The sequence below is a fragment of the Sarcophilus harrisii genome, chromosome 3 (assembly GCF_902635505.1).
Source record: "Sarcophilus harrisii chromosome 3, mSarHar1.11, whole genome shotgun sequence".
NCBI classification, from domain to species: domain Eukaryota; kingdom Metazoa; phylum Chordata; class Mammalia; order Dasyuromorphia; family Dasyuridae; genus Sarcophilus; species Sarcophilus harrisii.
In genome coordinates this window covers 248,846,349-248,860,556 of record NC_045428.1, presented here as the reverse complement: position 1 = coordinate 248,860,556, position 14,208 = coordinate 248,846,349, and the positions used below count along the sequence as shown (strand labels likewise).

At 35.9% G+C, this 14,208-nt stretch overlaps 1 protein-coding gene across 4 annotated transcripts in view; it reads left to right on the top strand.

The window, feature by feature from the left end:
* Window positions 1-14,208, top strand: part of MAOA (monoamine oxidase A) — a 178,433-nt gene that overhangs the window by 104,574 nt on the left and 59,651 nt on the right. For all 4 annotated transcript variants that reach the window (XM_031959386.1, XM_031959385.1, XM_031959384.1 and 1 more), the window contains 2 exons: window positions 6,505-6,599; window positions 11,997-12,134. In XM_031959386.1, the coding sequence (XP_031815246.1) occupies window positions 6,505-6,599; window positions 11,997-12,134 (233 nt within the window). The remainder of the gene's footprint in view (window positions 1-6,504; window positions 6,600-11,996; window positions 12,135-14,208) is intronic.

Genomic DNA, 14,208 nt, shown 5'->3' with positions numbered 1-14,208 from the left:
GGTATCCACTCAATTTCCAGTACCTTGACACATACAAAAAGGACTGGTATGAACATTTTTGTACATATGGATTCTTTTTTGATTTCTTTTGAATACAGACCCAGTAATGGCATATGAGGATAAAGGGTATACACACACACACACACACACACACACAATTTTATAGCCCTTTGGGCATAGTTGCAAATTGCTCTGCAGAATGGATGGATCATTTAACAACTCACCAACAATCTATTAGTGTCCCATGTTGTGTCCAGCCGAGCTCTGGAGGATCTTGGTACCAGCCCAAGTCCTTGGTCTTAGAAAAGGAGTGATGAAGAAGACTCATATGGATGGTCAAACATGGAGTCCATTTATTCCAAATTCTCTCACCCTTACATACCCTAATACCCTTATATAACCAAAGCACACTGTGCATGTTCTAACTATACACTGTGCACAGGCAGTACCACATAAACAACTTGCTATTGTATGTAGATGACTCTTTGCCACTTAGTATCACTCTGCTTCAATCACAACACAAGTTGTCTGCCCCTGACTTCTCAGGAAAGCTGAGGGCCCTTAGTAGAGATGGGGAGCTTGACCAGACATTGTTGGCAGGTTCCCTCTCGGCTGAAGGATCTTCTACCTCACTCAGAGTTCCCCCACTATCTGTGGCCCTCTACAATCCCAGTTTTCTCACATTCCCTCCAACATTCATTATCTTTTTCTATCATGTTAGTCAATTTGAGAAGTATAAAGTTCTTCAGAGTTGTTTTAATTTGCATTTCTAATCAATAGTGATTTAGAAGAGTTTTTTGTATGGCTAAGAAATGGCTTTAATTTCATCTGAAAATTAACTGTTCACATCCTTTGATCATTTATCAATTGAAGAATGACTTGTATTTTTATAAATTTGAGTCATTTCTCTATATATTTTTAGAAATAAGGCCTTTATCAGAAAAACTGGTGGTAAATTTTTTTCCCCCAGCTTTCTGCTTCCTTCATAATCTTGGCTACATTAGTTTTATTTATGCAAAATCTTTTTACTATAATGTAATCCAAATTCTCCATTTTGATTTCATTATGTTCTTTAGTTCTTTTTGGCCACAAATTTCTCCCTTCTCCACAGCTCTGAGAGGTAGACTTTCTTGTTCTAGTAGTTTACTTATAGTATCACCCTTTATGTCTAAATCATGAACCCATTTTAACCTTATCTTGGTATAAGGTGTTAGATGTTGATCAGTACTTAATTTCTTTCTACTGTTTTCCAGTTTTCCCAGTTTTGACTTTTGTCAGAGAGAGAGTTCTTATCCCAGAAGCTGAGGTCTTTAGGTTTATCAAACACAAGATTACTATTGCAATTGACTATTATGTTTTGTGAACCTGTCCTATTTCATTGATCTATTACTCTCCATTTTAGCCAATGTCAAAGGGATGATTGCTGCTTTATTACATAGTTTTCTGGAATTGCTAGGCTTTTTTTCATCATTTTCCTTTGCATTTTTTTTATTAATTCCCTTGAAATTCTTCACCTTTTATTCTTCCAGATGAATTTTGTTATTATTTTTCTAGCTCTGTAATTTCTTTGCAATTTGATTGGTTTGGCGCTGAATAAGTAGATTAATTAAGATAGAATTGTCATTTTCATTACATTAGCTCATCCTACCCATGATCACTTGAGATTCTTTCAGTTGTTTAGATTTAACTTTATTTGGAAATACTCCATATTTACCTAAATATTTGTCTTTAATGCACAGGCATTTTGGAGAATTTTAGAAATTGTTTAGATAATCTTATGGTGTGTAAGAAATTGCTTAGATAATGGGTAATGTGTGATTACAGGAAATATGTGAATTTAAGGCATTTGGTACATCTTATAAATGGCAGTCTTATAATGAATTCTTTAGATATTCTGTCTTGAATGAATGTATTCATTCCTGAGATGTTTTCATTGGAAAAGAGGAAACATTGATAAGAATATTGATGTTGAATTCAGAAAATTAAAGTTTTAGTCCCAGCATTGACATTCACTACAGCATGGTATGAGACAAATCACCTTTCTTCATTGAGCCTTAAAGTAGGCAATTGGATGTGGCACAGTGTGTAGAGTACTGGACCTGGTGTCAGGAAGACCTGAGTTCAGGTCTTATTTTAATAACTATTTGACCCTTGGCAAATCACTTAACCTCTGTTTTCTTCAGTTTTCTCCTCAGTAAATGGGGATAATATTATACCTAATTCTCCAGATTTGTGAGGATCAAATGAAGTAATATTTATAAAGTACTTTGCAAACCCAAAAGCACTGTGTAAATGAATAAATTTGCAGATTCATCATCTGCAAAATATTTGCATTATCTACTTGGTAACATTATTAGATTTCCCTTCTTTTTTCTCAATCTATGATCCTAATGTTTAAAGTTTAAAAAGTACCTTGCTTTGTAAGCTCTAAAGCTCTAGTATAAGAGGTTTGGAGTTAGAAGGGACTTCAGAGATTATCTACTATAAACTGCAAGTTTTATGATAAGGAAACTGAGGCCCATAACAGGAAGTATGTGGCTGAGCTAGAATTTGTGCTCATATCCTTTTATTCTAAATTGGGCTAAGTATATCATAGAAGAGAATGAAAAAGATTTTCAAAAGTTCTTGAGGATGTGGACAATTATCCCAGGAAAAATTTTAAAACATCAAAATGTCATACTTTTGATCCTGTTGTCACCCATAGACACCTTGTTGTCTGTTTCTATGTTCTTGAACTTGCAAATTCTTTTATCTGATTATAATTTTGTTTTCATTCTTCCTCTCCCTCTGCCTTGCAGTTCCTAACCCTGTTCTTTGCCCTCATCTATTATCTGGCAATCTCCAGGATAGTTTCCTTCTTTTCTCAATGAATTCAGTTCCTGCCTCTCAGTCTTTCTCTCCTCTCCTAGTATGGGGACAGCCTCAAACATCTCAACCACCTAGTTCCTCAACTTTTTCATTTCTCATGATCTATTCCCTTACCAATTTAACCTATACAAAGAAATAATCATATCCTTGATCTTACTGTCACCTACAAATCATGAACCAGAAATTCTCTTATTTGATAATAATCTGTTGTCATTCCAACTCCCCAACTCTGGCTTGTAACCCCAAACTGTAGTGTTCTTGGTTGGTTTTCTGGAGGTCTCTGGATTAGCCTTCCTTTCAGTTTGTTAAAGTCCAAAGTCCATATTCTTTATTGTCTCCTTGCCTGGAGTCTGGGTTAGCTTTCTTGAGAGCCTTTCAGACCGACCTTGGTCTCAGTGAGAGAAGTACAGAAGGCTAGCCACCACGGTGAGATGAAGTAAATGAATCTGGCTCTGAGTCTGAAGGCTTGTGCTTCAGCCTCCAGCCACCACAAAGGTGGACCATGGAATGAATTTGTCTCTGGGTATTATAATTACATCGTTGTAGGTGTGAATCTTGTAGAACTATATTAAGTACTAAGTACATGTACTGAACTAGAGAACTATTGGGCACCATGCTAAACTAGATAACCATTGTCTTATTAATTCTACTGAGTTAGCACTTGTAAGAACCCTTGTTTCAAGTACAGAGATCTGGCCCATAATACCAAACCCTGTTCTTTATTTTCACTGTGACCTCTGGTCCCTCAAACCCTTAATTCTTAATGAGACAGTCACCCCTGCACTGGCTACACTAATCCTTTCTTCATCTTGCACCCTTAGAGAACCAGTTCAGCTGTACACTATCCTCTTCTCTTAAGTCCCATACTCCTTCTGATTATCAGTATCGCACTGTTAAGCCTCAGCCTTGGATTATTCCCACCATCTGCTGATTCTCCTCCTATTTATATGCTGACCAAAGCTGGAGAAAACCACAAAGCCATGCTGACCTATGTCACTACAGAATTATGTTCCATAATTTCAACTGGGAAAGCAACCCTCTTAATATGTCCCTAATTGACTTACTATTTTACTCATCACTCTTTTTAAAACCTTTTTATCCTTACTGAAGCCTACCTCCACATCCTTTTTCCTCCTCCCCTCAGATAAAAATTTTGCCTTATATTTTCTCTGAAAAAAAAAAATTGAGATCATTCATGGAGAGCTTTTTCTTATTTTCCTTCCTTCATCTCATATCTCAGATGCATTTTTGAGTGTTTCCTCCTTCACCTTTGTCTCATGTAAAGAGGTGGTCTTTCTCCTTGCCAGGGAAACTCCCCAAATGCACTAGTGGCTCCATTCCATTCTTTCTCCTCCAGGAAGTTGCCACCTCTTATCATCTTAACTCTCGATTTTCTTCAGTCTCTGCAGACTTGACTCAATGACAGCTTCTGTACCACTTGTAAACATTACTATACGTTCCTCTTCCTTTAAAAGCCCTCCCTTAATTAATCTATTCCTGATTATTGCCATCCTATATAATTTTCCTTATTTCTATGCTAAACCCCTTGAAAGAAGGCACTCTCTTTTACAGTCAGCATGTGTTCTTCCTTTTGCTTAATACTTGTAATACTCCTCTGTCTGGCTTCTGACCTCTTCCTTCAATTGAAACTGCTTTCTTCAAAGTGATAAATGATTTCTTAATCATTAAATCCATAATGTTCTTTTCTGAATCTCCCTTCTTTAATTCTCTGTAGACTTTGCCAGGGTTGTTAGCCCCTCTTCTCTTTGGTATGCACTTCTCTCTAGTTTTTGTGACAACACTATACGATGGCTCTTTTCTCACCTCTGTCTGCTTCTTCTTGTCTCCTCTGAGATCTAAGGCATGCCCACCAACTGTGGATATTCCCCAAAGCTCTGCCCTTGATTCCCTTCTCCTCTTGCCTTAGATTATAACCTGTCCCAAAAATCTTAGTGTACTGGAATTGCACTGAGTTTCATTTGATGATCTCATCAGCTCTCATGGGTTTCATTGTCATCTTTATTCAAACAATTCTCAGCTCAATTTCCCAGCCTCTTTCTGGACCTGTCTGGTGTTTAATTTATAATCAACATATTTTTACTGGGATATCCCCTCATGCCTTGTGATCACTCTCTCATTCTTTAATATTATTTGTACTAATAAAATCATATCAGTGTCTGCTATTGAACCATTTGATAATACCAAAGAGTTTTGTGACAAAAACGTTATTTTCTGGGTCTTCAGGGACACTGATTGCTAGCAGTACCTGCAGTGACTTGCCAGGCTGCATCTTCCAGGGATTGCTTCCAAGGAAAAATAATTAAAACTGTTTTCTTCATTTTTTTATTACTGAAATTATGACAAAGTGAAGTTATTCTCTCTTCTGAGTCATGTCAGCTCCTACTGGTAAAAAAAAAAAACAAAAAACCAGGATATCTTATTTAGATGGGCTTCTGTATGAAGCAGAAAATTAACAGTTTGGCAAGAGTCTGAAGACCATTTATTTATAAACATAGTAAATGTAGTGCACACGGTATGTATTTCATTAGTTTTATATGCTGCAACATATAGATGAATTTAATAGAAAAGACCTGTATTAATCTAAGAACAAAAGAGTTATGAAATGAAGTTCAATCATCTACCATGATTTGAATTGGGTTTTTTTTTTTGTACTTTTAAGTCTCTCTTTTCTATGTAATTGAATGGTATAAAATTCAAAATCTATTCCTGTGCAAACTTATCATGTGGAGATGACCTTGGGTTTTCAGTAGTTATATAGCTAGTTCATAAGTTCTGGATGGTCCTTCAAAATTGGAAAAAACTTTTGAGTATGGGCTCGATTACAAACTTATATATCCAGTGGAATCAAACACAAATAGAAAATGTGGTGGCATATTGACTTGGAAAACCACAAATTAACATTGTCTACATTATGTTTTGTTTTCATTTGTTTTGTCAAACATTTCTCATTTCTTGCTGCATGACCTCTCTGGTACAGTCAGAAAAAAAAAAAATTGCTCTGTTATAAGCAAACCAAAAACCACCAAACAATGTCCTTGTATTTCAAACAGGGCAGATGATACATATGCATAAAATATATTTAAACTGCATAAAAATAAAATAAATACAAATATACACAAAAGTTAAATGTAAAATAGGAGAAGGAAGGGAGGAAATTAGCAATTGAGTGAATCAAGAAAGACTGTTAGATATGGTTCATACTGTCATAGAATCTAATACTTAATTGGAGAGAAAAGATGAATAAATGTTAAATAGTTAGCAAATAATATAAGAAGGTGTGTGGGGGGGTGCTAAAAAGGATTCTCTAGTCTAGACCCAATTTTATATCAGAATACTGCAAGATCAGAAAGACCTGTAATAACAAATAATAGTTTTGAATACACACTTTTTACTTCTTTGTACAGAAACAAGCTTTTTGTGAGGATATAGTGATATGTGTTGGATATTTTTAAAAAAGGTAGTTATAGAATTGAATAAAAATCCAAAGATATTGATAAAAAATACATTTTAAAACAATATGAAACCTGGACTATTTTGGAATCTCCTTAATCAGGTAGAATACATAGTTCAACATTTACTTATGTATAACTTTCTCCTCTCTTTTTTTTCCCTTAGGTCTGTCTGCTGCCAAAATGTTGGCTGAATATGAAATTGATGTTGTGGTTTTAGAGGCACGGGACCGAGTTGGAGGAAGGACTTACACTATGAGGGTAAGAGCTTCTTAATATTTCACTTGCAGTATCTATCTTAACACTGGTCCTAAATACTGTTGAGATTCAGAGGGCTAATGGGACTCTGAGAAATGAAGTTCAGTTGCTTGTCTATAAGTATCATGGAATCTCAGTTCCTCCATCCATTTAAGAAGGATTGCACAGGTTTCCTCTATAACCAAATTGTGCATAATTCTTTTCTAATCAGGAGACTTAAATTATTCCTTTACTTTTACATTAAGGATATCCAGTTCTAATCCCTCACCATTTGATTTTATGTTTTACTGCCTACTGCCTTCACTTTTAACAGTGTTAAATGATAGACTATTATTTTAAAAATTAACATGCATTAGGACGAATATTTTATTGACAGATAATGAAATGATGGAACAGGACAGAACCTTGGTGTTTATTCACATTTGGAAAGCATTTTGAGGTTATGATCATATAAAGGAGATTAAGGAAGATCAGATATATAGTTAGGAGAAGAGGGGCATGTGTGGTGTGTGTGTGTGTGTGTGTGTGTGTGTGTGTGTGGTCGATCACTGAAATACAGAGAGGAGATAGTAATTGTTCATTTCAATTCAGTAAATATTTATTAATTGCCTAATATGTGTCAGGCATTGTTTTTAGCATTTGGGATCCAAAATGAGACAAAAACCAGTCTGCCCTCAAGGAAATTAATGAAGGAGATGACACATAAATAAATAAATATATACCAAGGGATATATATAGGAAATAATTAACAGAGAGATAGCACTGGAGTTAAAAGGCAGATGATGCTGGAGAAAACTTCCTGTAGGAGTTATGTTTTTAGATGGAACTTCAAGGAAGACGGAAGTAGAGAGGTTGCACACTGAATCCAGTACTAGGCCAGGGATAGCAAGGTTCTTGTTTCTGAGTCCAAATCTGACCTCAGACGTGTATTCACTGGGTGACCCTGGACAAGTCCCTTACCCAGTTTGCCTTAGTTTCTCATCTGTAAAATGAGCTGGAGAAGGAAATAGCAAAGTACCGCATTGTCTTACCAAGAAAACTCCAAATGTATCATGAAGAATCTGACTGAAAAATGACTAAAACAAAAACAAAGGAAACCAGGGAGAAGTCAATTGGAGCAGAAGAGGGAGAGCAATCTAGGCATAGCAGACAGCCAGAGGAAAAAATCAGAGCAGAAAGGAATGTCTTGTTTCCTGGAGCAGCAAGGAGGCCATTGTTAACTAGATAGAAGAGGAGGGGATGAAGGTATATGTAAGGTGTAAGAAGAATGGAAAAGATGTGTGTGTATAGGGACACTAACAGAGCATTTTGTAACTGTACCTGCAGGCAGTAGAAATCCATTGAAATTTATTGTGGGGGTTGGTGATAGAGAATGATCAGATTGTATTTTAGGAAGGTCACCTTAGTGGCTGGATAGAGGAGAGACTTGAGGCAGCAGACTATTTCAGTAAACAAGGGATGAAGTGATCAGAGCCTGCACCGGACTGGGGTCATTAGGAGAAATGGGGTGCAAAGTTGAAGATGACAGGCTTTGGCAACACCTTGGATGTGGGGTGGGGGAAGGTGGTGAGAGACCTTGGATGTGGGGTGGAGGGAGGTGGTGAGAGATCATGTGTCTTGACTCCTAGATGTGTGTCTGAGAGACTGGGAGGATGGTAGTATTCTCTGCAATGCTTAAGAAGGTAGGAACGAAGTGAGAAGGGTTTAGAGAGAAAGATCATGAGCTGTGTTTTGGGCAGATTGAGTTTAAAATATCTTCTGGACATCCAGTTTGATGTATCTGAAAGGCAGTTGAAGATTGTAGGTCAGCAGAGAGATTAGGGCAAGAAAGCGAGATTTTTGAAATATCAGCATAAAAGATGGTAATTAAATTCATGGGAGCTGATGAGATTATTAAGTAAAGTAGTATAAAGGGTGAAGAGAAGAGGATGCAGGACAGAGCTCCAAGGAGCACTCATGATCTGGAGAAGTATCCAGCATAGGAGAAAGAGGAGGAATAGTCAGGTGGAGAAGAACCAGGAGAGAGAGATGCAATGGACTGAAGTTCAAGTTGATGCACTGAGGTCCCAAGCATGAGGCTAAATAGCAATTGGACAATACTCTATTAATATATGCTTGGAGAAAGAATGGCCCCGCCGACTCTCTGTGTAAGTTTTGATGTGTTGTATAGGAAATGATGTAGAAAGGATTTGGGTGGGTGGAGAGAGAGGCAGAGAGACTGCTGGCTGGGTTCGTGTTGCAGCTGCTCACATTCCTATCGCCATCCCCCTTCATCTCCACAAAGAATAAAGATCAAGGATTTTCCCTTAACCTGAATTTCCGACTCTGGCTGATTGTAAAATATGTGGTAATCACAGAGGAATGTTCTGAAAACTTACAGGGGAGAGAGCATCAAGAAGAGTGTTCCACAGTGCCAGAGGCTGCAGAGAGGTAAAGGGAATGAGGATGGAGAAAAGACCATTGAATGTGGGAACTAAGAAAGCTTTAACAACTTTGCTGAGCAGCCAGATTGTAAAGGGTTAAGAAGAGAGCAAGAGGAGAAAAAGTGGAAGCACCTATTGTACATAGCCTTTTCAAGGAATTTTACTTACAAAGAAGAAAAATAAGACAGGAGCATGTTTTGTAGGTAGAAGGAAATGAGCCTTTAGAGAGGGAGAGATTGAAAATAAGAGGGAGTGATCTGTTAGAGGAAGTGGAGTGGAACAGGTAGAAGGATTAACCTTGCTAAGGAGTAAGGCCATTTCACCATCTGAGAATGGATAAAGAGAAGGTGGGAAGATAGACTGGCAAAAGGCACCACAGTGATTGGAGATGAGGAAGAGGAGAAAAGAGGGAACACATGGTGAATGGTCTCAGTTTTTTTTCCTATAAAATATGAAGCGAAGTTCTTAGCTGAGAGAGTGGGGAGAGGGAACCATGGGAGATTTGAGAAAAGATGAAAATGTTTGCAAGAGCCACTATGAAGAGTTGATATGGGGAGAGTAGAGCAAGTTTGTCTACCAGCAATGAAGGCCCAATTGAGGTTGTGACATAAGTTTACTGTAGTAGACCTAGTCAGCATGATTGTGTAGATCTCCCACCCCCAACTTCATTCAGGAGCACATTAGGTACAAAGGTGATAAATGGTGGGAGTGATTGAAGGGTGACGGTTGGCTGGATATAATCTGCAGTATGGTCAAAGGGATTTGAGAGGAGGACAATGTAGAGTTAATTATTTCTACCAGGAATTAGGCCTGTTAAATGTTGCCGAGAAGTCAAGGAGGATAGACATTTAAAACATTTTTTTAAAATTCCTGGAATTTGGCATATAGCAGGTGCTTAATAAATGCTTTTTGGTTGTTATTTGATTGATTATTGCTGTTACTATTTCACTATTGAGAGATTTCCTTTCTGAATTTCTTCTTCATTCTAATCTGTGCTGAAAAGCCTTTTTTCATTGTGGTTATCTAATACAAAGTTGAAATTTTTAAAAAGGGAATTTTGATAAGAAACTAAAGAAAAAACATAAAAATGTAGAAAGTTAACATAAGTTACACATTTCTTTTCCAACAGTATATTTAAGTTGACATTTTAGTTAGGGCACTAAGGAAGAATAGGCTGAAATAAATGATAGAAGAGTTTTTCAAAGAAAGTTGAGGAGGGATTAGAATCATTCTTACTTAGTCTTTTGTCCTGCTTTCATCTTTGGTAATTTCATCCTTTTAGTTATTTATTGTTTGTTCCTTCTAGTTTTAGCCTTCATCATACTACTGTTGGAAACAAAATTCTGAACTCCAGAAAGGAAAATAGTGTTCCCTTCAGAAGGCTAAGTGAAGCATTTTCAACTTTTAATACATTCCTGCAGGAAGTAGTTGTGGAGCTTAAGATGAAGCATACATACACAGCATATAAGCGAGAGCAAGCCTTATATCCCTTTTCCCAGCTTCAGAGTCCTTCCATCATCACCTCGCTGACTGGAGATAATGAAATTAACACATTTTCTTAATCCTCCCACAACATAAACCCTTAGCATGTTCCCCCTTCTACTACATATATTGCATGTTCAGAGAAAATGGCTATTCAACTCCATTCAGAGGTGGAGAAATTAATATTCACAAAGCAATTAAATTAGCAGACACCAGCTAAGCTTTGACCTTTGTCCTAATTTCAATTTTAACTATAAACTAGTTTTACCCACAACATTGGACTTCCTCATCACTCAGAACATTGTTGCTTTCAAATAAATGTATTAGAAAATTTTAAAATCTAAAATATTTTATAGCAATTCCTTATTTATTTGAAATATTTCAGGAATCATATATTCCAGTTAAGTGTATTCCATAAAATTGAAATTTCAACACCAAAACTTTTTTTTGGTCTTATTTTTGTATGAATATTTTTCTAAACATATATTAGACATTTCTTTGTCATGTTAAGCAGATGGCATATAACCTAATTTAGCATTTTGTGGATTACTTATAGTTATTATTATGAACATTCAATTTATTGTACTTACATAGTTGAATCAAGCCCTGGAATTTCTCTTCTAACTACAACTTCCATGTTGTCATTTCTTTCTACTGGATCTTCATTGAGCTCTATTCACAATCTCTAATCCACAGCTCCTTCCCAGACTCTCCCATTCTAAGTTGACTTTTTTCATTCCCCACTGGACCTGATGTATCTTATATTACCTTCCTTATTAAATCATGAATTAACTTTCCAGTTGTCTTTTTCTGAGATCAACTTTCTATCTACTAGGCTTTTCTGTCTCTTGATTATTCCTAGCATGTTGTTAAGTTGTTTAGACATGTCCAACTCATTGTGACTTTGTATACCCATACTATTCATGGGGTTTTCTTAGTACATAGTTGGTGTTTAATAAATTCTGTTGGTTGATTGATTGTTAAACTACCTTGTACTTCCAGAGTAATCATTTAAAAGACTATTTTAAATTATGTTAGCTCTTTTCTACAAAACATTCCATTGACTACTGAATAAGATGTAAACTCTTTAAGCCTAACATTCAGGGTTCCCCACAACTAAGCTCCAGCTACTATTTCTATAAGCTTGTCTCTTCCTTTATCTTTGTTGTAGCCAAAATGGACAACTTATTGTTCTATGATCATTTAACTGTGACCTAAAGTTTCTTGCCTTTACTCATACTATATAATACTATAAGCATATTTTCCCTATTTTATAAATGAGTTAATGGAGGTTCAGAGAATAAGTGATTTAACCTATCATCACATAGTAATAGAGTATAAAAAAGAACATTTGAATCTGGGTCTTCTTGACTCTCTCTGTCTCTCCATAGTGAGATCACACAATTAACAGGAAAATCCTTTGTCATGATTGAGATTTTTTTTAAAAAAGTGATTAATGAAAATCTTTCAGCCCATCTTTTTTTTTTCTTTTTAGAATGACTTCGTTGATTATGTAGATATTGGTGGAGCTTATGTAGGACCTACTCAAAATAGAATCCTACGATTATCTAAGGAGCTGGGTTTAGAGACTTATAAAGTGAATATAAAGGAATGCCTAATTCATCATGTAAAGGTAAGGTTTTTTTTTAAATAAATTATTCTCATTAGTTGTTGGAAAAACAAAATAAGCTTGTTTTTAAAGTTTTTTTGTTTTTAAAGTTGTTTTGATGTTGCATAAATAATGAGATTTTTAAAGTATTGGTTACTTAGTTTATTCTTCCTTTGAGCTTCTGCTATATTTTACATATCCTTATTTTAAATTACTTTTCACCAACTATTCCACTTTGACTTGCAGGATCAATCAATAGCACCTATCAGTTTAGCACTTTATTCCTCTTGATTCCTTTTATGTGTGTCTGTTTTGTGTTGTTTGTTATCCTCCTGAAGTAATTAATTGAATTAATCAGTTTGCTTTTGCTTATCTCTTGCTTTCAGTTGTAAGAATTGGAAAGTTTGTCTCCCAGCTTTTCTATTTGCTTTGTTATTAACTCTTTTTGCTGATGACCAATGGAACCATTACCTTAAAGAACTCACCAGGAACCCTCCTTATGCTCTGCTATTTTTTAATGGAAAATCAGTTCTTCAAAACTTGACTCACAAATATTTGTAAATCCAGTAACATAGGAAAACAGAGGTAGGGTGGTAGGCTAATTCCAGTAATGATTTATATTTAAGTGAAAGATTTGGAACATTATCTGGGACCAGGCCAAGACTGTCTAAAATTATAGCTCTCTGTTTGGCCCCTTTTGTGCTGTTTCCTAATACTTGGGCAAGAAGCTATTTAAATTTGAGCTACTGGTATATGACCAAGAAATCATAGTTATAGCTAATGTCATAAATATATAAGGATAAATATATAAGAGTTGAGGTCTAGAAATAGGCCTGGAGAAATAGTTTAACAATGCAGTCCTCCTCTTACAACAGGTTTCTAGAGAAGGCAGATCAATAACTATACTTTATGGTGGGCCAAGTCTTTACTTATTCACCTTAACTTTCAAATGCTGATAATAGTTCCTCCTCCCAAAAAGTCACTGAAGAATGTGGAAAAAGCAATGAACTGAAAGTCAGAAGACCTGACTTTTTTACTCCAAGCTCCAACAAATTTAGCTCTTAAGACATTGGGGCAAGATTCTGTGCCTTATTTCTTCAGGTTTGAAAGAGAGAAGCAAATGGAAGTAGTTGGTCCTTTTTAGCTTTTAAAACTTCTTTTTCTATGCAGGAAGAGATGCAAGAATATACCACTTTTTACTCTCTTTTGGGATGAGAGAAAGTAATGGAGATATGGAATATTGTATAGATTATAAGATTTTGTTTGAAATCAACTTTGCTGGACTTTTTTCTTAAAAAAAAAAACACATTCTTTGTTGTAGGCTTTTAGGGAGAAGAGGAGGGGAGAGATGCAAGGGGAAATCTAGATGATATAAAGATAAAAATGTACATAAAATTTTATTTTTTTAAACAATTACATGTCTTATATGTAGTTATCTGGTGGTCAAGGGACTGCAATACAATTGTATTCTAGATTTGCTATAATTTTTGGATAAAGAAACATTGTTTTAAGAATTTCATATTTGGGAACAGTTCTGGGGAGTGTTTTTGTTGTTGTTTTTATTTAATAGCCTTTTATTTACAGGTTAGATGTATGGGTAACTTTACAGCATTGACAATTGCCAAATCTCTTGTTCCAATTTTTCCCCTCCCCCCCCCCTCCCCCAGATGGCAGTATGACCAGTAGATGTTAAATATATTAAAATATAAATTAAATATACAATAAGTATACATGACCAAACCGTTATTTTGCTGTACAAAAAGAATCGCACTCTGAAATAGTGTGCAATTAGCCTGTGAAGGAAATCCAAAATGCAGGTGGACAAAAATAATGGGGATTGGGAATTCAATGTAATGGTTTTTAGTCATCTCCCAGAGTTCTTTCTCTGGGCGTAGCTGGTTCAGTTCATTACTGCTCCATTGGAAATGATTTGGTTGATCTCATTGCTGAGGATGGCCAGGTCCATCAGAACTGGTCATCATATAGTATTGTTGTTGAAGTGTATAATGATCTCCTGGTCCTGCTCATTTCACTCAGCATCAGTTCGTGTAAGTCTCTCCAAGCCTCTCTGTATTCATCCTGTTGGTCATTTCTTACA